The 26,880-nt window shown below is 36.0% G+C and overlaps 1 protein-coding gene across 5 annotated transcripts in view; it reads right to left on the minus strand.

The window, feature by feature from the left end:
• Positions 1-1,492: 1,492 nt before the first annotated feature.
• The window catches only part of ATXN1 (ataxin 1), a 759,530-nt gene continuing 734,142 nt past the window's right edge, over positions 1,493-26,880 (minus strand). For all 5 annotated transcript variants that reach the window (XM_053714766.1, XM_053714770.1, XM_053714767.1 and 2 more), the window contains one exon: positions 1,493-12,323. In XM_053714766.1, coding sequence (XP_053570741.1) covers positions 11,799-12,323 — 525 coding nt within the window. In that variant the 3' untranslated portion in view covers positions 1,493-11,798. The remainder of the gene's footprint in view (positions 12,324-26,880) is intronic.

Here is a 26,880-nt window from a genome sequence, read left to right on the forward strand (position 1 = left end):
CTCCTCCCTGGAGTTTAAATCTAGTTCTTTCAGTTCTTCAAGGGGTTCCATTTGAACCTTTACATTCCATAGATATTAAGTTGTTATCTTGGAAAGTTTTGTTTTTGGTTGCTATTTCTTCTGCTAGAAGAGTTTCTGAGTTATCTGCTCTACAGTGTACTCCACCCTATCTGGTGTTCCATTCAGATAAGGTTGTTTTGCGTACTAAGCCTGGTTTTCTACCAAAGGTTGTTTCCAACAAAAATATTAATCAGGAGATAGTTGTACCTTCTTTGTGTCCGAATCCAGTTTCAAAGAAGGAACGTTTGCTACACAATTTAGATGTAGTCCGTGCTCTAAAATTCTACTTAGAAGCTACAAAGGAGTTCAGACAAACTTCTTCTCTGTTTGTCGTCTATTCTGGTAAAAGGAGAGGTCAAAAAGCAACTTCTACCTCTCTTTCCTTTTGGCTTAAAAGCATCATCCGATTGGCTTATGAGACTGCCGGACGGCAGCCTCCTGAAAGAATCACAGCTCACTCCACTAGGGCTGTAGCTTCCACATGGGCCTTCAAGAACGAGGCTTCTGTTGATCAGATATGTAAGGCAGCGACTTGGTCTTCACTGCACACTTTTGCCAAATTTTACAAATTTGATACTTTTGCTTCTTCGGAGGCTATTTTTGGGAGAAAGGTTTTGCAAGCCGTGGTGCCTTCCGTTTAGGTAACCTGATTTGCTCCCTCCCTTCATCCGTGTCCTAAAGCTTTGGTATTGGTTCCCACAAGTAAGGATGACGCCGTGGACCGGACACACCAATGTTGGAGAAAACAGAATTTATGCTTACCTGATAAATTACTTTCTCCAATGGTGTTTCCGGTCCACGGCCCGCCCTGGTTTTTTAATCAGGTCCGATTAATTATTTTCTCTAACTACAGTCACCACGACACCCTATGGTTTCTCCTATTTTTTCCTCCTGTCCGTCGGTCGAATGACTGGGGTGGGCGGAGCCTAGGAGGGACTATATGGCCAGCTTTGCTGGGACTCTTTGCCATTTCCTGTTGGTGAAGAGATATTCCCACAAGTAAGGATGACGCCGTGGACCGGACACACCGTTGGAGAAAGTAATTTATCAGGTAAGCATAAATTCTGTTTTTTAAAATTAAAAAAATAGAATGTGAAATGATGTAATTATCAATATTTACTTGTGTCTTAAGACAACACTAAATAGTATGTATCTGTATGTAGATAATTTCCTCTGGTAAGGCAAGTTAAACATGGATAGACAGATAGGTAACTACACAGACAAATGAAAGATAAACATATAGATAGATAGACATATATAGTAATTCATTATTCAATTTTACTTCTTTTGTGACAGATGTCATTTTATATAATAAAAAACACTTAAATACAGTAATATTTAATCTATAACTTACCGTATTTATTGTGCTGCAGTTGTTAATATCAGTCACAGGAAATGATAGTTTTGCTCCGTATAAATAACCAGACACACATTTGCAATTGGCACTGTTATTTTATTAGTACGAGTATACTGAAACAATAAACTTGTACTGGTATACAGACAATTTTTTTTAAAACAATTTTGTTCAAATTTTGAATCAAACATTGTTTTATTATAATGAAATAATTCTACCTAGAAAACCTGCAAGCACCATCAAAGAAAGGGGACCATAAAATTCAATAAACAGACTTGAGTGTATCCTACAAATAGACACACCACGATTAGAAAATAGAATATGAATTCTTCCATTATTTTAATATTTGTTTTTAAAAAAGCTAGTGCAAGTACAATATTTTACACTGGAATTACAGAGAGTATGTACGCATATGGAAAAAAGTTCTGTCACAATAAACGCTCTGAACTATATCTGTATGCACTGAAACATCTTCTTCTGCTCAGTAAGGTGCAAAACATTATTTCCTTTCTATTTCACCTTTGCACTGGCCAGGTCAGCCATGTTGCTTTCCAACACAAAGCTGCAAATAACTTTTCATTTGGTGTTTCTTGGAAGTGTGCTATACAGCAGAATATGAGGAGGTTTAATTGTGTTCCATCCATCACCTACCATAAAATAAAGACCATACAAGTTATAGTGTATCTTTCATATCAAACTATATACCTGAGGTTTGGGACTTTCTTAAAATTGAAACACGACATTGTACAAAACATGTGAATATCAAGTTTAAAGTGTAAATGTCTGTATGGTTCTCTATGGTGAACGTGTGGGTGAAGAGTATATATCTATATATGAACATGACTTCTGTATAATGAAGAATTCCTTATTACTATTCAAATTATCATTGAGAAGTTTGTGGGACACCAACCTTACAATGCAAAGTGAAATTGTATACTTGATTATCTTTTAAAACTGAAACCAGTGCATTTGTTTCTAATAGTTAGTCAACTCTTATCCCACACTCGGAATAACAAAAGTTTCAGAGGAACCTGAAATATTGCTTTTGAGGTTTGCACTAACAGCAGTATGTTCCTATACACCATAGTCATTTTGGTTAATGAAAAATGTTATCCATTCCAAAATGTCTACTTAACTTATAATTAAATGTTGAATTAAATTTAGTTTATTAAATAGGTTCTGCCAATCTCACAACTGGTTTTGTGTGTGTTTTTTTTTTTAAAGATAATTTAAGAAAACATTAAAACATGGTATACAAGTGACCATTATAACACAGAAATGTTGAGTAATATTCCCTGTTTAACGTTGTAATTAATATACACATTGTGATATAGTCGTAGATACTGAACTCAAATAAAGTGTACTGTCTGTAAAACACTTCCAAATAATGAAGATGAAACTTGGACAAGAAAAGGAAATTGCAGCTTTGACCAGTCAAAATAGAAATTAACAAAGAAATAACATGGATGAAGCCTCCAATTAAAACCCATGGAAGACTTTAGTCCTTTCATAACATGATGAAAAAAATAGAAATCTCAAATTTGTTTTCACTTTTGTGATTAGGTTATAAAGAACAAATACACTTAATTTTAATACAGTCATTTTACCAAAGAATTTCTGTGCAAATGAAATTCATTCTAAAGACAAGTTATTTGTAATACATAGATAGTGTGAAAAAGACCAGTTACCAACATTATAATGGATTAAAATCCAAAAATAATCAGATGTGAAGCAGGAACTATATGTTTATTAATTGTAAAGAATACTCAGGCAAACCTAAATTCTTGCACGTTTCTGTTTACATTTTAAATGGTTAAACATGTGAGAATTTTTAAGAGCTTTTGACTTGGTCAACTGGACTGAGAAATTCATATTGAACTAAACAAGTAAGTTACGGTAATTCTTGTGGCTGACTGGTAACAACATTTTTTCATGAGATACAATGACACAACTGAGAATAAATTATTAGGAAATTTGTTTAATAAGATCAGCACAACACTATATAGAGGCACAACTGCAAGTACGTATAGTGAAGGGACCCGTAGATTACCACAAAAAGATAATAATAGTAGTAGATTTCACAGTTTTTGTGAACTTTTGGTGACATCATCTGAATGTATTAATACAAGGTTACATCATTTTGAAGCCAACATTATTATATTTAGTATTGCCCAAAGATATAATTCCAGAATCTGGTCAGTTTTGGTCAGGTGCTTAAATAGACAAGAGAGAAATCCTACCTCTTGAATTGTTTACTTCACATGGTTAAAATTAAGCATATATGTCCTTTAGAAACCTTTATTTTAGTATATATTGTTCCTGGCCGTAGCCGTACATACCAGATCATCTAAACTTGACAGATTTCTATATACAAGAAAGAAAAAAGCGATGTTTAACCTTTCTAGTTTTGAATACAAATGTGAATATTTGTATGTGTGTATGTGTATATGCATATAATTATATACATATATACACATGCACATACAAAAACACACCTTCACACACATACACGCGTATATATATATATATTTATATTTATTTATATATTTATTTACTTTACAAACAAGGTATGAAACCCACTATTGTTTCAACAGAATCCATGTCTTTTCAAACACTGAATTACTCACGCCAACATTCAAATTTATTTTTGTGCAATTTCTTTTAAGCATTTCATGTACTCCTAAATGTGAGTGCTTCAGAAAAGGTTTAAGCTTCTCAGATTAGGCTTACATTAAAAAAATATTCCAACAAAGTATAGTGCTACAAGAAAAAAAGATTCTATCAGTAAGGTAACACATCTTAAGCGAGGTCATCTACGTAAAAATATATATAAAAAAAAAAAAAAAAGGAAAAAAGAAAAAAGTATGCTCCGGAGTAGACGTGTGCAAGTAGTTTAGATTTTTCTATTTTATAAATGAACACAACACTGCCAATAGGACACAGGGAATCCACAATATAAACACATGAATATCATCAACATGCTTGTTTGTGTGCGTTTAATGAGGACACATTTTTTTTTCTTGCTTTGTTTTTAAATTGAGTCAATAGAGCTCATAAAGTGAGACAGAGTTTTCTTTCTTTTTTTGGACTCTAGGTAAATAACCTTTGAAGGCCAATGTTGGAGTGTTATCTTCCTCACACAATAAAAAAAAAACAAAAACAAAAAAAACAAAGTGCATTATTTTACCAAATGTGATCTCTATGCAGCCCCATTGTTCATGGGTGTGTACACATTTCATCGATTGTCTGTAAGGGAATACATGTTGATACAACATTAATGATGTACCTTAAAGTCTTTCATTTTTTTCATTTGTATTCTTTGACTGGAGTCGATGATTAGGGTCAAGAGGCATTGACTAGAGTCAAGGGACCTACGGCAACATATAGAATCACAACTATATCATATGAATTGTGTGGGAAAATTATTATATTTCACATTTACCCCAATATTGTGTTATTAGATAAGTACACAGTCCTAAGATAAAGAAAAATCAAACTTTCAAATATTGAACAACCCTACTCCAGAGCAGCGAAAGTGCTGCTTCTGGTCACATCAGTGTACCACACATACACCAACCCCCTTCCCTGAGTAAGAGGTGTAAAAGCTTTCTACATGATATCTGATAAAAGACGATCTTGTTACTTCCTGTGATGAAATGAAAATGTAGTCAGACATGATAAAATTAAAATCAACACGGCTGGTCAAAGTTGGTGAAAAGACACACAATTACTAAAATAATAAATGGGAAAACAAGAAAAATACTGGACAAAGAACTCATAACTTTAAGGACATAAGGCAAAAACATCAGAAGCTTACACCCCCTCCCCACCAATGTAACTAAATACAATGGGACAACGTCCAAGTGAAACTTGGTAAGCAACAGTCATTTTATTTAAAGAAACTATATCAAGGAAGAGGTTCTTGGTTTTTATTGTTAGCCCTGACTAATTTCATGAGTGTGCATTGTTGTAAACTAAAGGTCTGGTAGAGAAAACAAATAAAAATCAAGATGCAATACTATTGCAAAAAGGTCAATGTTGAGAGACAAAAATCTAGACTTCTTAACCCTCTCGCTGCCAGGGAGGACCAATGTATGGCCACCATTTTTGGCAGTCAAGGTGTTAAAGCTGAATGCTTTCTGAACATATCTATGCCTGTTACTGTTACATCTCAAACCATCCAGCTCAAATACATAAACGTGAGTACCATTAAATTGCTCATACATATCCAGACTGTCCCATAGCAAGGCTTGCATTCTACTCTAGATTTCGAACGATTTCTCAATCACAAGAGTAGATTAACTTCAAACATATAATCCAGGCAGTGTGCACAATGCATGTATATATAGTAAAAGTATTAACAATTAATTTGCATTAACGACCTGCTAGCCTAACAGTTCTCATATTCCACAGATGAACTAATGGAGAAAAAGAAATATTACTAACAAATACATGAGTAAATAGCAGCAGTCCATCCTTGTTTTACTTGTCCCACAACTCATACCCCTTTAGTGGCCAGCACAAAATTAACATATTTACCTAAAAAAAAACAAATATTTGGTTTCTCAATTCTACTCTGCTAGTTTAGATTAAAACTAAAAAAAAAGAAAAAGATAAGAGCATTGTGAAAAAAACTTTTACAAAAAAATGATTGAAATCTATGCCTGATTTTCTTTGAAAGAATGCATGCTGCAAAATCTAAATATAGTTGTCATAACGCTCCTCCAGCATTTAATGGACTGCTGCTTTAACGTTTTGTATATAATATAGTATTATAAAAAAATATCTTTTAGTATTTAGTGAGGTACCTTTTGCTTGGTACCAAAGTTTATTTTGAGTTTGCTGAGCATATTGGCTAGAAAAATAACACTTCACCTGTATGTTCATTTTGAAATGTAAAAAATATATATGCTGTCTATATACACATTTTCTATTGTTTTTAAGTTTTGCTTTCTCACTATACAAACATTTGTATATACCTGACGTTGGCTTTACATTTACTAGTGGCAGAGCCATGAGTTAAAGATATTATATTCTGAACCAAATAAAATCATAATTACACTAATTTATTGTATTACATTCATTTTATTTCCGTGGCTGTGAATCTGAATAAGCAAAATTAAGAAGCTCCACGGACAATTCCCTTAATAGGATTAGTGCCCACAGAAGCCTGGCACCATTAAAACATCAATTCCTATGACACACAATAAAAAAGTAGCCTACGACGAGGACTTTAGATCTCTGTTATATAAATTCCTATACCAGGATACAAAATTCTGAATTCATGATAGAAATGGGATGCCATCATGTAAAGAGACTCTATATTGCATCTGAGGATAAGATAATAGAGATGTTGCATAGCAACCAAGTTATTTTTGCCTTGTTACCATGCAGCAACTATAGATTTCTATTAACTGCTGGTGGCAACTGTGCACAGAGGTGAAATACTCTGATTTTAAAATGTGCACATTATATATTTATATATATATATATATATATATATATATATATATGCACACATTTATACACACATACACATTTGTATAGATTTTATTAGAATGCTACAATGGGAATTCGGTTATATATCTATCTGTGTTATATGCAGTGTATAGGATGGTCCTGTAGAACTCACTTGTCAATAATGTAGTTATTGTATTATTAATATTTACAAAAATAAATCTTTTTCTGCCTACCATCAATCTGTAGTTTAATATACACTGTAAAATAAGTAACAGTCACAGGCATAGACTGAATGAAGTGTGATGAGGCGCTATAAGGCAGCACTAAAACACTTCATCTTTTATTCATATGGAAGTGCGTGAGTTCCCAGTCTGTAACCCTATGTACCACATTTCAACTAGGTGACCGGTTGTCATTTATGTCATATTGCAACAAAGGGATATGACATAGAATTCTTAGAACAGCTCTAAGTTTTAGAGCCCACTGTTATAATATGTTGCAGAGTCAGTTAATTCATCAATATTTAATTCCATCTGTTACAAGCCCTGAAACTTTTTTTGTATTATTTTTAGTCCCATATACACATTATGTGTGGGATTTTAAACTTTAAAGACTGCAAACAGGCCAGTTTATAACTGTCTCTTTCCCTTTACAGTCCTAGATGACTTCCATGTTAGCGGATTGCGCATTCCACGTAAAATGTTATTATTCTGAATACTTTACAGATACTGATGATCTGCAGGAAAAAAAGTTATGTAAATTTATCATAAACAGAATGATTTATTTTAGGTATTTTATTATTTTCCGGCTCATATTGTTTAGTGGTACAAATGTGAGCTTTAGATTGCTCAGCTTAAGCTTGTCTATATCCCTCTTACTATGAGATAAAAAAATAAAAGTGCCCTGAGCAGATTACGTAGAACATTAAACCCTCAGGTGTCAAATCATCCTGCAAAAGTCAGTGAGTGGCAGAACCTCTGACACAGCCTCTGACACAAAAGAGGACAAATAAAACGCCTTCTGGAAATGGGTTTGAGTCAACGAAGCACCGAATAAGCAGGCTAAGACACCAACCCTCGTTCTGAGAACCATTACAGAGGGTTTGTAGAAAGGGAAATGTCACCTCAGCATAGTTTGATGCTTATGACTTAAAAAATGATCTGTGCAGTTAAAATTTATAGAACCAAAAGTATGAACAAGAAAGGGTATGTTACTGCATCCAGAGTGACAGGCCCTGCTCTCCCTATTCATGAATTGTTATATGTTGATTATTGCTTTTGGGTTGGTTAATTTCTTGACTTAAAATATACCATAAAAATATTAAATGATTGTATGCCATTGAATACATGAAGAAATGGTTATTGCCAAAACGTTGGTCCTTTTCCCCTTGTGTTTTGGACACATAGTGTGTGTGCATATGTGCAAGCATTTCTGTGTCCTGGATCATAACTCTTTATCGGTTTGTCTTGATTTCTAGATTATGAGAGCTTTACTAATATTATTTTTCATTACTTGTTAATTGCCAGTAATATTACTAATAATTAAATAATTTACTAGTTTATTATTTGTTTTCTGCCACACTCATGTTAGAGTGGATAATCTTGATGGTTTATGGGTTACCAGTTTGCAGGATGTTTTTTTATAATTTTGCACAAATGAAAAAGGGGCAGTCTAGATAGACTAATTGGCTCATATCAACTACAGATATATAGATGATATCAGTTTAAATATGGTGGCCTTTTCTTATTTGGTGTTACTTAAAGAATTGCTGGCACATCATATTTTTAAATAACTTTTTAATACACATATTTTTCTCCCTTTACATCCTGAAATGGCAATCGTCTTTAGCAGTCACTTATAGTGAATTTTTACTTCCAGTACAACCAACTTATTTTATGAATCATATTGCACTAGTTTAAATATGCATCTCTTCTAATTTCCATGATTTTTGGAGATGCTTTAGTTTGTCCCCTGCGTCAATGAGATAATCTAACATTAACTTTTTCTAACATCAAACATAAGCAAATGGCTCAGACTAATGGCATTTGGATGCATGGAAGCTAAATCTGTGAAAATTAGCCTTTTGCATTTAATTAGATATCTGCATCCCTTTTTAATACATTATCAACATAATGTATTTACAAACACATTCATAGCAGTGAACATCAACTAAATTATTTTGTTTGAACTGTGGAAAACATGGTAATACTCAATCTAAATGTAAAATGTCAGTAACCTACACAATTCTTTATCTGAGTGCAAATAAAAGTAAATATCAGCTGTTGTTACACAGGTATATTTCATGCCAGCAAAATATACTCTAATTTAATGGGACATTGTGACACATTAATATGTTCCATCCAAAACAAGGATAAAAGTATCATTTTTAAGGGTTGTTGATGTGCAAAATGCACCTGCTCAGGTTTGTAGAGGATTAGCCTCTGGAATTTGTTTCTACCTAGTAAGGAAACATTTTTCAAGAATATGCATTTTCTGCATATTTTAATTTAAATTTCAACAAATAATTTTTAATATTGATGTGCCTTTATATTTGTGAGAGAAATGTCTTGTCTACAATGTCCCTTTAAACTCCAACTTTATAAATTGTTACTGATTACTGTTGCAATATAAACGTTGGTAGGCCTTGAATTGCTTTCAATTTGAGACCTGAAAGCCTAAGTAACTATATCTCAAACCACTTCTTAATATTGCATCAAAACATAAATGCAACAGTGATTTCAAACATTTATGTGATAAGGGGGAAATTAAATAGGCAATAAAAAATAAAATACATTTTCCACAAAAGCAAGCAAACAGAACATTTCACTATGAAATATATGGTCAAAACGAAAAAAGTGCTAGTTAAAGAGATTATATATATATATATATATATATATATGTTTCTCCATTCAGACCAGCAAAGTGGATTAAAATAGAAATTATTATTCAACTTTAAATTAATGCTAGTCTCTTTATCTTTCTTTATTTTTTACTACAGTCTATTTTGCTTAATGCTAGTTTTTTTTTTTTAACAAATGTGGAAAATATTTATTTATTAGTAGCAAATAACTGTACTCATGATTATGACATTTGCATTTCTAGATGCAAACTTAAAACAGAGCAAAAATACTATGAAATTCCTTAGATTTGGTTCAATGTGACAGAAAGATGGAAATTGTGAAAGAAACATTATCTTAACTAATTAGGCAAGCTAATAAGTAATTGCTACATTTAAACATGTCTTTTCAGTTATTTTCCTCTCTCTCTTCAACATCATCATTACATTTAAATTGCAGGAATATCATTCAGATGCAAAACTTAAGATGTGCAAACTGCAATATTTTTTTTATTTTTTTTACTTTTTTTTTTGTTTAAAGTCCATCTTTTAAAAACACTGGACATAAAAATGTGTTTTTTTTGTTGATTTTTTTTCTATCTAGCTTAATTTTCCCCACCACTACTATCTGTATTCATGTCAGCTAACTTCAGACTTCAACTCTTTCTTATATAAAAGTGCCTTTTGAAAAGTAGTCCTTTGGGACAATAACGATCACATCCTGGGTCAAGATTTACATTCATCCCTTTGAAACCACATTAAAACGATCAACATCTTGCTAAAAGAAGCTCTACCTATTTCATGTAGGTTTCAGTGTTGGATAAAATTGTTTTTTTTTTCTTTAAATACACAGATTAAAAGTGAAATACAGTACTTAGCAAACATTAGACCAAGATGCTCGGCAATTAAGTGTGAACAGCATTTTTAAGTGCTTAAAGACAATCTCCTCTCATTCCTCCAGTCCTAATTCCTTGTTGTGTCACACTAAAATTGGAAACAAAATAACATAAAAAAGTGGCACCAGTTGTTAGTAAAGAAATAAAACAGTACTAGAGTTAAAAAAAAAAAAAAAGTTGCACTCAAGATGCAAACAAATCAGGTTAGTGCTCTCAAGGGATGTGCACTCTGTACTTGTAGAGGGCACCTTATGCCAATAGGACATCTAGCTGAATAATAAAATGAGTTTTGTTCCTGCAAACACAACAGACATTACATTTTACAGCCTTCGTTGACTATCAAATTAATATATATAGTGTGTGTGTGTGTGGAGGAACAATTTTCACTGAAAACAAAATACAAATGATGAAAATATCAGAGAAACGGCAAAAGTTAGCCAATGGTGAGTTTGCTTTGTGCAGTTAGTCTTACTTTAAAGATTAGTAAGGAGATACCCAGTGCCGGCAGTCCTGCCATGTCTTTGTAGCAAGACATCACAAAATATGAACGCTCCACCACACCATTATGGGAATCCACACTGGACACAAATAGTTTGTGAGGCTTGATGAAGAAAAATATCTACCTGAATAATCAAGCTACCCATCCCCACCTGAAATGTTTTTTTTTTTAGCATTGTGAATGTGATAAAACAGATGTTTTATTCTATTTTTTTTCTGTGCTAAAGACCCGCAATATAACACAGCAATGAAGCTGTAATCCCTCTCAGCCCTGCAGACCAGTATACATGCAAACTCAGGCGCATGTGCACCCACGTTCTGCTTGTCCTCTCTCCTTCCCTTGTAATCCTCTTGGAAAGGTTAAAAAGCAGAAGCCAGTTGATCTTTTGAAGGTGGCACTGCAACAAGATAACAGGAACCACACAAATACAATCCTCTTCATCAGAGAATGCAGAAACCATACACTGCCCCTTCAGTTGCACTACTGAAAAAAACTAGCTACTAATGAACACTTGTGGAAAGAACATATGCACCAACAATCTCCTGCAAGATACCAGTCTCAACTATAACAATGTTTTAACATAAACCTAAAATAAGATGATAACATGTAAATACTGGGTTATTTATTCTACAGTACAGTAATCTGAATAAAAATGACAAGGGAAAGCCTAATTCTCATCTCTAAACAATTTTCTCACTTGCCTACATTAGATCGGCCTTCGATGGAAATCTTAACCTCCTGAGGAATAAAAGAAGGTTTTGGAAGAGTCAATGGCGGTTCCTCCTCAGACTTTTCTATTTTGCGTGATTCTGGGGCAGACCACCTCCTCTTCCTTGTTGCTATGGGTTTGCCAGATTCTCTTTTGGCTTCAAAGGTCACTGCATTCAATCCTGCTGTGCACCTAAGTTCCCCATTTTCAGATGCCACCTGTGAACTTCCCTGATTAATCCCATTCTCATGCTCCGCATACCTGTGCCTGTTTCCAGGCAGACTGTCATTCTTTGGGTGCTTCAACAAGATACTAGGTGAATCCATAGACTGGCCTTTCTTAATAGAGCCATTTTTCAGATTCTTGAGTGTAAGCGATATGCAGACATCCCCCACTGAAAGTTTTGAACATGGCAAATCAAACATCTGACTTGTTCTCTCAGGACTGCAGGATGACCAGCCTTGGCCAAACACGAAAAATGGATATTCTATGAACACTTCAACACTGACCTGTTGAGAGACAAAAGAAAGACCACATTTCAGATTGTCATAGTGGAAAACAAAATCTGTCCTGATACGGAGCATAAGCCAGAACCCAAGAGGTATTTTTCAGCGAAGAAAAACAAAACCCAGCAACACTGTAAATGGACATTAAAGTTAAAATTCAGTTTACCATAAAATGTACAATTCGTAATCAGTAAAAAAAAGTAAAGTAAAGTACTTTCAGAATTTATTGTTTATGCTTTCACTGCAATTTAAATGTAGCCCTCTGAGCTATTGTAGTACATCATGTAGGATCCAAAAACCCTGACACAGCAACATTCTACAAAACATGTCTGTCCTTAACTGGCTACCTCAAAGGAAAAAGATAAATATGCTCAAGAGGCATTGCAAGGGGTATGTCCTTTAACAGCAAAACAATGCAAATTTGACAAATCATTTTTATTGTATGCAGATATTTATCAATACACTTCCGAGCACTGGATAGCAGCAGTCTTTACACATTGTATTACATCATTAAAAGCATGCTTGCAAAACTGCTGCCATATAGTGCTCCGAACACATGCATGCTCCTGAGCCTACCTACATGCATTTCAACAGAGAACAAAAGTATGATAATAAAAAGTAAATTGAAAAGTACTTTTTTTAATGCCACACTCATCATGAAAGACAGATTTTGGGTTTATGTCCCTGTTAATATATACTATGCATATAAAAAAGCATCTGCTCATTGTTTGTTTGCTTTTTGCATTTACAGTAGCTGTTCTTGAAATTACTCTCTGTTGCAAAGTCGTAGTGATGAACGATTATGGTTATGAACTATTGCATGTAAGCTCCGCAATAACTGTTGTCAACAGGGCCGGATTGGGCAGCCGGGATAGCGGGAAAAATCCCGGTGGGCCGGCAGAGGTTGGGCTGGGTCAGCTGGTTAAGTGTGTGTGGAGAGCAGGCAGCAGCAAAGTTGTGACAAACTTGGGGGAGCGCGCCATAGTCAGGATGGAGCCGGCCTGCAGAGCTCAACTTCAAGTAGGTTAGTAGCAGCAGTGTAAGGGATTGGTGGGGAGTCTAGATCGGCTGCTGCGTTGCCTGTATTTGATTTATGCAGAAGTTTTATATGTACAGTGATCCACCTTAAGCGTTCCACCTTAAGAGCAAGCAGGAGGCAGTGAGGGGAGGGAGGGGTTTAGAGTGAATACTGTTTCCACTTCCGTGTTTATGTCCGATCTGCTGCTGGGGATAAGGAATGTGCACTGCTATGTGTGATAAATCCTACAAGTCACTGCTCACTCACTTGCAATGCTCAGGCTCCGGAGCTGCACGGACACAAGGGAAGAAGCAAAGCAGTGAGTTTATTTTCTGCCCAAATAACATGCTGCTCAATTTGCCTGCACTTGCATCTATGTTTACTTAAATGAAATCCCACATTTCTTTCTTTACTCAAGGATTAACCTCTTGACTGCTAGAGAGGGAAGAATATAATATATGTAAAAATGTTTTTAAAAATAAACATTATGAAACTTGTTATTGCATATTTTTTTTAATGTTTGAAGAAGCTCACTTTTTTAAATTAAATCCATGACACCACACCAGTAATCAAGTTTGTCAAGGCATTTAGGGTAAAAATGTAATATGAGCTTTAGTTACATTCCAATCCCTTAAAGAGACATTTTGATGTTATAATTACATGTCCTATTTGCCAGACATAAAACAGTACACTTACTGGAAGCTGGTTCAATGTCACAGAGAGGGGATCTATTCTAATAGTTTCTAAGGATCAGTCTTTATTAGCCACGCAGGTACCAACCTGTGCTGGGTGGTTGTCAATACCTATAATATCTGACTACTCAGTTACAATATTTTTTTTTACATTTGATTTCTGCTATATAAAGAGATTTTTATTTTTTACCAATCTGCACGTTTCATATAATAAAGTATAATAAAAATCCTTATACCAAAATATACAAAAAATCCATAAAGATTTCATAAACAGCATATAATAAATCTCTTGCATGTACAGACCTCACAAAATCATCTTAGAAAAGGCGCTGAATTTGGAAGCTAACTTCCATAGAAAAGGCAAATCCAATCAACAAGAGCTTTTAAGCCCTTCCACCTCCCTGTACTACTCAGTTTAATGTATAGCCGAGTAGAGGAAAGGAACAGATAGGCAGGAAAGTCAAAGCAGGGGATAAAGAGGTGTAAATAAAAAAAACTGCAGCCAAAAATAAAATTAAATAGGGTGGGGTCTTGTGGATTCTCACCATCCTGAAAGAAAATTATTTATCAGCTAAGCAAAAATTGATTTCTTTCCCATGATGGTGAGAGTCCACAAGCCTTGATGTGTGGGATTTAATATACAAGATGTGGAGTCCACAACAAGAAAAAGGTGGGACAAGAACAAAGCAGTTCCTATTTACCAGACACTACGACTTAAAGGACTTTCATGCCATAAATCACTTCCAAAGAAGCAAAAACATCAAAATGGTAAAATTTGACAAAAGTATGTAAGGAAGACCAGATTGCAGATTTGCAAATCTGTTCTACTGGTGCTTCATTTTTTAAGGGAAGTAGAAACTGATCTAGTAGAATGAGCTGTGATACGTTTAGGTGGCAACTTTCTTCTACCAAGTAAGCTTTGTGAATTACTGGTTTCAACCAAGATGCTAGAGTTACAACTGTAGATGAAAAGAAAAAACAAGAGAGGCGCCAACCATATAACAGTATCGTCAGGACAATGGACAGGATCCCTCCCCGTGTGCAGGATATACTCACAAGAGCGGCGGCACACGTACTGTGCCTGTTGAAGCAGATCGGGACTATTCAGAGTCGCCCGACAGACACACACAGAAGCCGGTACACGTGATTGCCGGATCTCCAATCACAGGCCACTTCACCTGTCGGGTCCGGATCACCGCTAGCTCACTGGAAATGTATGCAAAAGGTCTCAACCAGGAGAGACACTGATAGTGAGTGGATATTGAACCGTAGCAATGATTAGCGGGCAGCAAGGTATCTCAAATAAAAAAGGGTTCATTTAGATAAAAACAATCACAGCAACGCGTTTCTCAGCAGAATTGCCGTTTCATCAGGCTGTATCAGTGAATACATAATCACACCTTTTATACCTTGCTACACCTGTCTAAATGGGCGGATCTAACATCAGGTTCCTGTCTGACTAGTCATTAACTATTTGAAAGCTGTTCACATTAAAATGCAGTGGTTGAAAGGTAAAAACCTTACATTTCTTAACTATAATATAAGAACATAATAATAAATGATACATGTTATATACAATAAGGTTAAAAACAGTCACATTATAACAGCGATATACAAAAAAATATATACATTAATGTGTTTGTATATCGATATACTGCTAAACCACCATCAATTCATATTCATACTGATTCCTACAAATAAGAATATATATATATATATATATATATATATATATAAAAGTCGTGTCAACTGATATTAAAATATAATCTTTAAGGTTATATGGGGATGATCAGTGATTGATCTTGGGAATTTTATAGATGTAATATTTAATATTTAGCTGACGATTAGTCAAGTTGATATACGGGTTGGGTTAGGTATAAGGATATATATCAGGGCCAACTACGCACAGATGGCATCAATACTATGTGGCCCCAATAATGAGGGGGATAGTATATGATAGGATTACCCACTGGACACTATAATGGGATTATCAACTGGACACTGGACACTATAATAGGATTACCTACTGGACACTATAATATAGGACCCCATCAATAAGGGGAAAGAATGACCTATGATAAGGGGACCCCAACCATATGGAGATATGGAACAAATTATATGAAACGGGGAACAATGACCTATAGAATATAAGGTAGAAGGGGACCCACTGGACACAAACCCTGCTCAAAAAGCAGCCAAATCTATATTAAGATGTATGCCATTAGGATGAAGCGTTCCAAGGGTATGTATCCAGTAGGTCTCCCTCTGTCTGAGTCTGGACAGTCGATTATATAAATGTGATACTGGAATATGTTCAATAGGACATATATTAAAGGAATCACTGTTGCCATTATGGAAAAGATTGCAGTGTCTAGGAACACTGTGATTTGTATAGTTCTTTTTCATATTCCTCACATGTTCAGACCATCTAATACTAAGGCGTCTACAGGTTCTACCCACGTACTGAACCCCACATACACAGGACAGCAGATATATTACATATCTAGAGGCACATGTGATATGACCAATTATAGAAAAATGTTTCTCAATATTATTTGATTTGAATGTAGTTTGTTGGTGTGTGATCTTGGCACAAAGTTTACATCTCCTATCTTTGCATTTATAAGATCCTACTGGTAAATTGCCCACTCGTTGGCGACTATTCAGAATTTTATGTTTGACTATCTTGCTAGGAGCTAGAAGGGATTTTAAGATAGGTGCTTTTTTATATACTATCCTTGGTTTATTACTCACTAGGTTTCCTAATATAGGATCTTTTTTGATTATACCCCAATGTTTGTTGATAATTTGGCGTATTCTTTTATGATTACAATTATATTCTGTAATAAATGGAGTAAAATTTTCCATCAGTAGTGATTTTTCTTTATTATTTGTCAGGAAATAGTTGTCCCTATTATCTTTTTTCGCTCTTTCGTAGCCATTTTCTATGATCTGTAATGGGTAATGTTTTTCTCTAAAACGTTCTTTCAATATCAAACTTTGTGTCTCATAGTCCCTCATAGTACTGCAATTACGACGAATTCTTTTGAATTGGCCATAAGGCACATTTCGTTTCCATGGGAAATAATGGTGACTGTTAAAGTCTAAATAACTGTTACAGTCCACCATTTTGAAATGGGTGGTACTGGTAATCTTAGAGTTCTCGAATTTGAGTTCTAAATCCAAAAAAACTATAGTTTCATTATGTATGACACTAGTGAACACTAATCCCCTATTATTGGAATTAAGATGATTGACAAATGTGTTGGCTGATGACATGTCCCCCCTCCAAATAAAAATCAGGTCATCTATGTACCGCCCATAGAACACCAGGCTCGCCCCAAACGAGCCATTGTAGATGTAATCTTGTTCAAAGGATCCCATGAACAAATTGGCATAGCTTGGGGCGAACCTGGTGCCCATGGCGGTACCCTTAATCTGAAGATAAAATTCGTCCTGAAATAAAAAATAATTGTGTTTCAAAATGAATGATATAAGCTGTAACAAAAAATCACATTGTAAATTTGGTAAGTATATATCATTCTGTAAGTATTCTGATATGGCAGCTAATCCCAATTGATGTGATATGTTGGAATATAATGATTGGACATCACAAGTGATCCAAAGAAGATCAGGAGTGATGGTAATTTTACTTAACTTTGCAATCAAATCACTAGAATCTCGAATATATGACTCGAGACCCAATACATGTTTTTGCAAGAAAAAATCAACATATGAGTGCAATCAAATCACTAGAATCTCGAATATATGACTCGAGACCCAATTACCACCCATTTCAAAATGGTGGACTGTAACAGTTATTTAGACTTCAACAGTCACCATTATTTCCCATGGAAACGAAATGTGCCTTATGGCCAATTCAAAAAAATTTGTCGTAATTGCAGTACTATGAGGGACTATGAGACACAAAGTTTGATATTGAAAGAATGTTTTAGAGAAAAACATTACCCATTACAGATCATAGAAAATGGCTACGAAAGAGCGAAAAAAGAAAATAGGGACAACTATTTCCTGACAAATAATAAAGAAAAATCACTACTGATGGAAAATTTTACTCCATTTATTACAGAATATAATTGTAATCATAAAAGAATACGCCAAATTATCAACAAACATTGGGGTATAATCAAAAAAGATCCTATATTAGGAAACCTAGTGAGTAATAAACCAAGGATAGTATATAAAAAAGCACCTAGCTTAAAATCCCTTCTAGCTCCCAGCAAGATAGTCAAACATAAAATTCTGAATAGTCGCCAACGAGTGGGCAATTTACCAGTAGGATCTTATAAATGCAAAGATAGGAGATGTAAACTTTGTGCCAAGATCACACACCAACAAACTACATTCAAATCAAATAATATTGAGAAACATTTTTCTATAATTGGTCATATCACATGTGCCTCTAGATATGTAATATATCTGCTGTCCTGTGTATGTGGGGTTCAGTACGTGGGTAGAACCTGTAGACGCCTTAGTATTAGATGGTCTGAACATGTGAGGAATATGAAAAAGAACTATAAAAATCACAGTGTTCCTAGACACTGCAATCTTTTCCATAATGGCAACAGTGATTGCTTTAATATATGTCCTATTGAACATATTCCAGTATCACATTTATATATTCGACTGTCCAGACTCAGACAGAGGGAGACCTACTGGATACATACCCTTGGAACGCTTCATCCTAATGGCATACATCTTAATATAGATTTGGCTGCTTTTTGAGCAGGGTTTGTGTCCAGTGGGTCCCCTTCTACCTTATATTCTATAGGTCATTGTTCCCCGTTTCATATAATTTGTTCCATATCTCCATATGGTTGGGGTCCCCTTATCATAGGTCATTCTTTCCCCTTATTGTTGGGGTCCTATATTATATTATAGTGTCCAGTGTCCAGTAGGTAATCCTATTATAGTGTCCAGTGTCCAGTGGATAATCCCATTATAGTGTCCAGTGGGTAATCCTATCATATACTATCCCCCTCATTATTGGGGCCACATAGTATTGATGCCATCTGTGCGTAGTTGGCCCTGATATATATCCTTATACCTAACCCAACCCGTATATCAACTTGACTAATCGTCAGCTAAATATTAAATATTACATCTATAAAATTTCCAAGATCAATCACTGATCATCCCCATATAACCTTAAAGATTATATTTTAATATCAGTTGACACGGCTTTTATATATATATATATATATATATATATATATATATTCTTATTTGTAGGAATCAGTATGAATATGAATTGATGGTGGTTAAGCAGTATATCGATATACAAACACATTAATGTATATATTTTTTTGTATATCGCTGTTATAATGTGACTGTTTTTAACCTTATTGTATATAACATGTATCATTTATTATTATGTTCTTATATTATAGTTAAGAAATGTAAGGTTTTTACCTTTCAACCACTGCATTTTAATGTGAACAGCTTTCAAATAGTTGATAGTTAGATCCGCCCATTTAGACAGGTGTAGCAAGGTATAAAAGGTGTGATTATGTATTCACTGATACAGCCTGATGAAACGGCAATTCTGCTGAGAAACGCGTTGCTGTGATTGTTTTTATCTAAATGAACCCTTTTTTATTTGAGATACCTTGCTGCCCGCTAATCATTGCTACGGTTCAATATCCACTCACTATCAATGTCTCTCCTGGTTGAGACCTTTTGCATACATTTCCAGTGAGCTAGCGGTGATCCGGACCCGACAGGTGAAGTGGCCTGTGATTGGAGATCCGGCAATCACGTGTACCGGCTTCTGTGTGTGTCTGTCGGGCGACTCTGAATAGTCCCGATCTGCTTCAACAGGCACAGTACGTGTGCCGCCGCTCTTGTGAGTATATCCTGCACACGGGGAGGGATCCGGTCCATTGTCCTGACGATACTGTTATATGGTTGGCGCCTCTCTTGTTTTTTCTTTTCATCTACAGCCGGGTATTCCTTTGGATTACTTTTGGGAGTGCAGCCACAGGTGTACGAGGATCGAATACAGCTATTATACAGCATCTGAGACCAGCCTCTTCAAAGCAGTAGCGCACCTCTGGGGATTATCTGATCATCCTTTTTTCTCTTATAGAGTTACAACTGTATCTTTTTATCCCTTACGAGGACCAGAATTATTGACTAATAAGGTCTGAAACCTTAAGCAACCTGTAAATAATCCTTTAAGGCTCTAACCACGTCCAAGTTATGTAGATGTCTCTCTTTAGAATTGAAAGGATTGGGACACAAACAAGGAACCACATTTTCCTAGTTTATGTTATCCACAGAAACAACCTTTGGTAAGAATCCATATTAGGTACAGAGTACAGCTTTGCCTTATGAAAATGAGAAAAGGGGATTCACATGATAAGGCTGAAAGCTCTGAAACTCTCCTAGCAGAAGAAATCGCTAAGAGAAAAATAACTTTTCAAGAAAGAAGCTTAACATTTATACTGTGCATGGGTTCAAAAGGGGGACCATGCAGAACATAAATAACTAAATTTAGATTTCATGGAGGAGAAATGGGCTTTACAACAGGTATAATGCTAACCAAGGCCTGTACAATAGTTTGTACATCTGGTAACGTGACTATCTTTTTGTGAAACAGAACTGAAAGAGCAGATATCCGAGCCTTCAAGGAACTTGAAGATAAACCTTTATCTAACCCATCCTGAAGAAATTGGAGAATTCTAGGAATCCTGAATTAATGCCAACTGAAACCTCGAGATTCATAACAAGAAAAATATATCTTCCATATTTTGTTATAAATTCTTCTAGTCGCTGGCTTTTTAGCCTGTAGAAGAGTATCAATTACTGCATCAGAAAAACCTCTGTGTTTCAGAATTAAGTATTCAACCTCCATGTCATCACATTCAGATATTTTAGATATGGATAAAATAGAGGACCTTGAGACAATGGGGCATATTTATCAATGTGCGAGCAGACATGATACAGAGCAGCGTATCATGTCCGCCGCACATCGATAAATGCCGACAGCATACGCTTGTGAACTGCTTGTGCAATGCCACCCCCTGCAGGCCGCTAGCAGGGTGTGTCAATCAACCCAATCGTATTCGATCGGGTTAACTTCTGTCCGTGGCCTCAGAGCAGGCGAACAAGTTATGGAGCAGCAGTCTTTAGAAACAAGGGGCATCAAGCTCCATACGGAGCTTGATAAATATGCCCCAATAGGTCTTGTCACTGTGGAAGGAGCCAGGGAGGAGAATTGGATATCTGAATCAAGTCTGTCTACCAGAGCTATGATTCTTGGTAGAATTTAGGTGAGAGGCCATTAGGCCTATTTCTAAAAGGCCCCTCTTGGAAACAAGCTGATTGAAGATTTTCTGATTGAGAGACCACACCCCTTTGTGTAGGGATTGGCAACTGTGGTAGTCTGCTTCCCAATTCTTTACTCACGGGATGTGGATTACCTCCTTCATTACCAAATGACTCCAAGTTCTTCCCTGATTATTTATATATGCCACAGTCGTGAAATTGTCTTATAGGAATTGAATATTTTTCTCTTTCTTCAGGAGAGGCCATGACTTTAAGAATTGCCCAGAGTTCCAAAATGTTTATAGGTAACGTCGTCTTATGAGGAAACCAAACTCCTTGTTCTCTCCGAGCTCCCAAGACTGCACTCCATCCCGAAAGACAAGTATCTGATGTCATTATAGCCCAGGATGGATGAGGCAAGGAAAGCCCAAGGGCTAAAGACTGATTGTCTGTCCACCAGGATAGATAATTATTTACTGAGGAATCTAGAACAATGTGTTGGTCTAATTGCAGATAATTCCTTGTCTATTCCCTTAGCATAGAAAGTTGAAGAGGATGTAAGTGAAACTGCGTCAGACACCTCTACCATTACACGAATTGAGCTACTTTTGGAGAAGTAGTATGCTGAAGAAGGTAACATGCATTCTGAAGTTTCAGTCTGCGTGAGTCTGTTAAAGGCAGGCGCATGGAAACTTAATCTATGGAAACTCCCAGAAAACAAACTTTGGTAGTGGAACTCTTTGAAATGTTTATCTTACAACCATGATCTTGTAGGAAAGATAGTAGTCTCTGAGTGTGAGGGATCACTAGACACAGGGATGGAGCCTGAAGAAGAATGTCATCTATGTATGGGGCTACCAAAATGCAAAAAAGTTTCCCAAAATGTTGCTAAATATGTGAGAAGTGGTGGCTAATCCAAAAGGAAGAGCAACAAACTGGTAATGCTTGTCATGAAATGCAAATTGGAGGAACTGATAATGGTCCTGGGGAATAGGGATATGAAGATAGGCATCCTTTAAATAAATTTTAGACATGAATTGGACCCTGTTGACTAGAAGTAAAATTGTATGAATTGTTTCCATCTTGAAATTTGTAAACTTGTTTTGAATTTCAAATCCAATATGAGCCTGAAAGTTCCCTCCTTTTTTGGAACAATAAAGAGTTTGGAGTAGAATCCCTGATCCTGTTCGGAGACAGGTACAAGATGAATAACACCCATATTCTCCAGATCTTGAACGCATTGAAAGAAGACAGCCGCCTTCAAAGAGTTTTTGGGGACATGTGACAGAAGGGACCATCCTTGAGGAGGCCTGGATCAAAAATCTATCCTGTAACCCTGAGAAATTATGTTTAAAACCCAGGGGTCCCAAACTGATTAAAAGCAGGCCTCCTGAAAGAGATTAAATCTGCCCCATACTAGAACAGATTCTGGATCAAGAGGCGGCACCATCATGCAGATTTAGAGTTGGAAGTGGGCTGTTTGCTCTGCTTAAACTTAACCAGGATAACCCTGGTTTCCAGGATGGTTTGGAAGATTCTGGCGTTTGGAAATAAGTGGATTTCTGATCCCTAGAGGAACAAAAAAGCAAAAAATATTTCCCAGCCTATTTTTCCCCTTGACTTCTTATCCTGAGGGAGGAAAGCTCCCTTACCTCTAGTAACCGTGGATATGATTGAATCCAAACCTGATCCAAACAAAACCTTCTCTCGAAAGGAAAGATTTAACAATCTTTTTTTGGTATACCATGTCTGTGGGCTCTTCTTGTTAGGACTGAGAAAGATATATTCTCAATATTAAATTCTATAATTTACATAACTGGTAAAGACAAAAAGGGAACAGGGATGCGCAAACCCCTCTAAGTGCAGACGTATGTACTGATAAAATATTTTATTAAAATAACGATATCACACTCACACTCTGAACCCTCAAACATATGAGGTATGTAGACAACACAGCAAAAAACAGCAAACAGATGCTTCAAGTGACAATCAACAACTTGCTTCTTCCCCAGAGCGATCCGCAAATACAAAAAGCCACAGGAAAAAATAGCAAAGTTCATGTGAAAAGTCACCAATAAAAGGTCTCTTAGAAGTTCACGCTAAAAGCCAATACTGCACCAGACTTGTCAGGTAAAAAGCCGGTTCCCATACAGCTGGTGTGTGCGGCGTGGCGTGAATACGGTGGGCAGGGCCTAATGCGTTTCGTAGGACGTTTTCCTACTTTGTGCTGCCCACACTTTGTCTCAACCGTCTGTTTGTCCAAGCGGTTGAGACAAAGTGTGACGAAGTAGGAAGACGTCCTACGAAACGCGTTAGGCCCCGCTCACCGTCTTCACGCCACGCCGCACACACCAGCTGTATGGGAGCCGGCTTTTTACCTGACAAGTCTGGTGCAGTATTGGCTTTTAGCGTGAACTTCTAAGAGACCTTTTATTGGTGACTTTTCACATGAACTTTGCTATTTTTTCCTGTGGCTTTTTGTATTTGCGGATCGCTATGGGGAAGAAGCAAGTTGTTGATAGTCACTTGAAGCATCTGTTTGCTGTTTTTTGCTGTGTTGTCTACATACCTCATATGTTTGAGGGTTCAGAGTGTGAGTGTGATATTGTTATTTTAATAAAATATTTTATCAGTACATACGTCTGCACTTAGAGGGGTTTGCGCATCCCTGTTCCCTTTTTGTCTTTACTAGTTATTATCCAGCCTCCAGTGCTGTGTTATGGGGGAAGCTGTAACTGTGATTTGTGATATACTGAATCCTTAGAATCTCTGATGCAACATATCCTTTTTATTGTATTTCATTCTTATTCATTATATGTGCCAATGAATTATTGTATTGCATTCTTTGTATAGAAGTTATAGCAATATATCACGCCTACACTCACAGGGCGCTCTCATATATAAACACCTTTTTAGGTGGGTTTTTTGTCATAAATTTACATAACCGCATCACAAATAAAAGAGTTAGACATCTTTAAGGCCTTAATACAGTTCTGCAGACCTTCTGTAGATGATCGATAAGAAGCCAGCTAAGATAAGGAGTCACACCATAAAGCTGCAGTACCAGCTACACATGTTATAGCAACTGCCAGTTTGAAAAGTAGTCCTGTGTGAAAGAACAGCTTCCTGAGAAAAGATTCCAGTTTGCAATCCATAAGATCTCTTAAAGAGGTACTGAGTTCTAAATGGATAGTGTTACGCTAAGCTATAGTAAAGATAGCTTGATCAACCTTAGGAATAAACTCCCATAGTTTCAAAGTCTGTTCTGGTAAGGGATAAATCCTTTTAAATCTGGATGAGGAAGCAAATGGAATACCATTTTTTTCCCGTTCTTTAGCTATAATTTCTGTAACTGGGTCAGAAACTTGAAAAACCTCTGGGGCCTTTAGAGAAGGCTTAAAATTTACATTTAATTGATATACAGGCTTATCCTCAGTCAGATTGATATCTGATATGCCCCAGGTTTTTAGAACTTTGTGAAGTAAAACATTTAAATATTCCACTTTAAATCTAAAACAGGAGTCAGCATCCAATTCAGGACCCTGAATCCTAATCCTCTGAAGAAAGTTTACCTTCTGAGGAAAAATCAGAACTTCCAATATGTGGTTGAGAAACCTGCATAGCTGTAACCTCATGTGTCACAGTATAACAAGACTTGCGTTTATGCTTTCTTGGCTGTAGGATTCACACTAGAATCTCCACTAATGTAGACCGCAGATTACTTTTAAATGTAGGTGAAAAATTCAGTGGAAGATCCCTGAGAAATATATACTCTAGAAGGCAAATATTCTTAGTGGGAACAATGTGCTAGGATGATTATTATGCATAAAATAAGACAAAGGCCCCTATTTAAGAAAGGTCTTGCGGACCTGATCCTACACTGCGGACGGAAGGACAATTTATATGGAATAAGGTAAATTTATTTTTTAAGACGGTTTTCAACACTTATTTGGATGTGTACTGCTTATCTGTTTTTTTTGAGTAGTATGATTTTTTTACAGTGTACATTAAAGGGACATGAAACCCAAATTGTTTTTTTTCATGATTCAGATAGAGAATACAATTTTTAAAAAGATTCCAATTTACTTATGTTATCAAATTTGCATCGTTCTCATCTTACTCTTTTTTAATGAGATATCCAGCTAGGTAGCATGCACATGTCTGCAGCACCACATAACAGGAAATAGTGCTGCCATCTAGTGCTAATGTATAACATTGTTACAAAACTGCTGCCATATAGTGCTGCAGACATGTGCACACTTCTTAACTGGCCTTCCTGCTTTTCAACAAAGAATAACAAGTAAACAAAGAAAATTTGATAAAAGAAGTAAAATATAAAGTTGTTTAAAATTGTATGTTCATGAATCATGAAAGAAAAAAATGGTTTCATGTCCCTTTTAAGTGTCCTTTGAAAATGCTAATATGTATGTACAGTTTATCCCTAGTACATACAGAAATGTAGGTTATGCTCCTTAGCGAGATACACAGCTCACTATGTAAAAAGTGATCATCCTGTCTTTGACATCATTTTAGATCATCTCTCCTGAGGGTAGCACTTTACCCTATAGCCATAGGTAGGTGTAGAATGTTTTTCTGTTATTCTTTATAGTCACAAGAAGGGGTAGTATGTATTATTAATGTCCCTGATTTTTTAATAATATTTGCATAAAATAAAGTACTATGGGGTGGTTAGTTAAAAGTAAACTGGTGCTTCACTATAGAATCATTTTAGGGTACTACAATGTACCCTTAATATGACCAGCTTTAGACTCTTATGAATATTTGTTTATTTGCAATACTAAATAAAGGGTATGTTCACTGATATTAGATCTTTCTACTGAATACCAAGACAGTTATCTCTATTGAAATTGTTTTTATTTTTAAACAAGTTCCATTTTCTTACTAAACACATAGGACCCGATTTGTTAACCAGCAGATGGAAAAGACATATATATGCCTGTGCACCAGTTTTAAACACTACAGGGCCTATCTATCAAGCGCCGTATGGAGCTTGAAGCCCTGAAGGCTCGCCAGAAACACCAGTTATGAAGCAGCGGTCTAAAGACCGCTGGCTCCATAACCTGTCTGCCTGCTCTGAGGAGGCGGACAGACATTGCCGCAATTCAACCCTATCGAATAAGATCGGGTTGATTGACACCCCCCTGCTAGCGAATCTGCAGGGGGCGGCGTTGCACCAGCAGTTCACAAGAGCTGCTGGTGCAATGCTGAATGCGGAGAGCGTATTGCTCGTCGCATTCAGCGATGTCTGTCGGACCTGATCCGATCATGTCGGACAGACACATAATAAATAGGCCCCTACATCTTCTCAGAGAGGCAGAAGTGACTTGTAAAACACAAATTAAAAGGATAGGAAAGTCAAAATTAAACTGGCATGAATAAGATAGAGCATGTTATTATAAGACACTTTGAAATTCACTTCTATTTTCAAATGTACACTCTTGGTATCCATTGTTGAAAAATAATATGTACATATCCTACACAAGTGGGAGCTAGCTGGTGATTGGTGCCTGCACACTATTCTCTTCTGTGATTGGCTGAC

This window comes from Bombina bombina, chromosome 5 (genome assembly GCF_027579735.1).
Source record: "Bombina bombina isolate aBomBom1 chromosome 5, aBomBom1.pri, whole genome shotgun sequence".
Taxonomy (NCBI): Eukaryota; Metazoa; Chordata; class Amphibia; order Anura; family Bombinatoridae; genus Bombina; species Bombina bombina.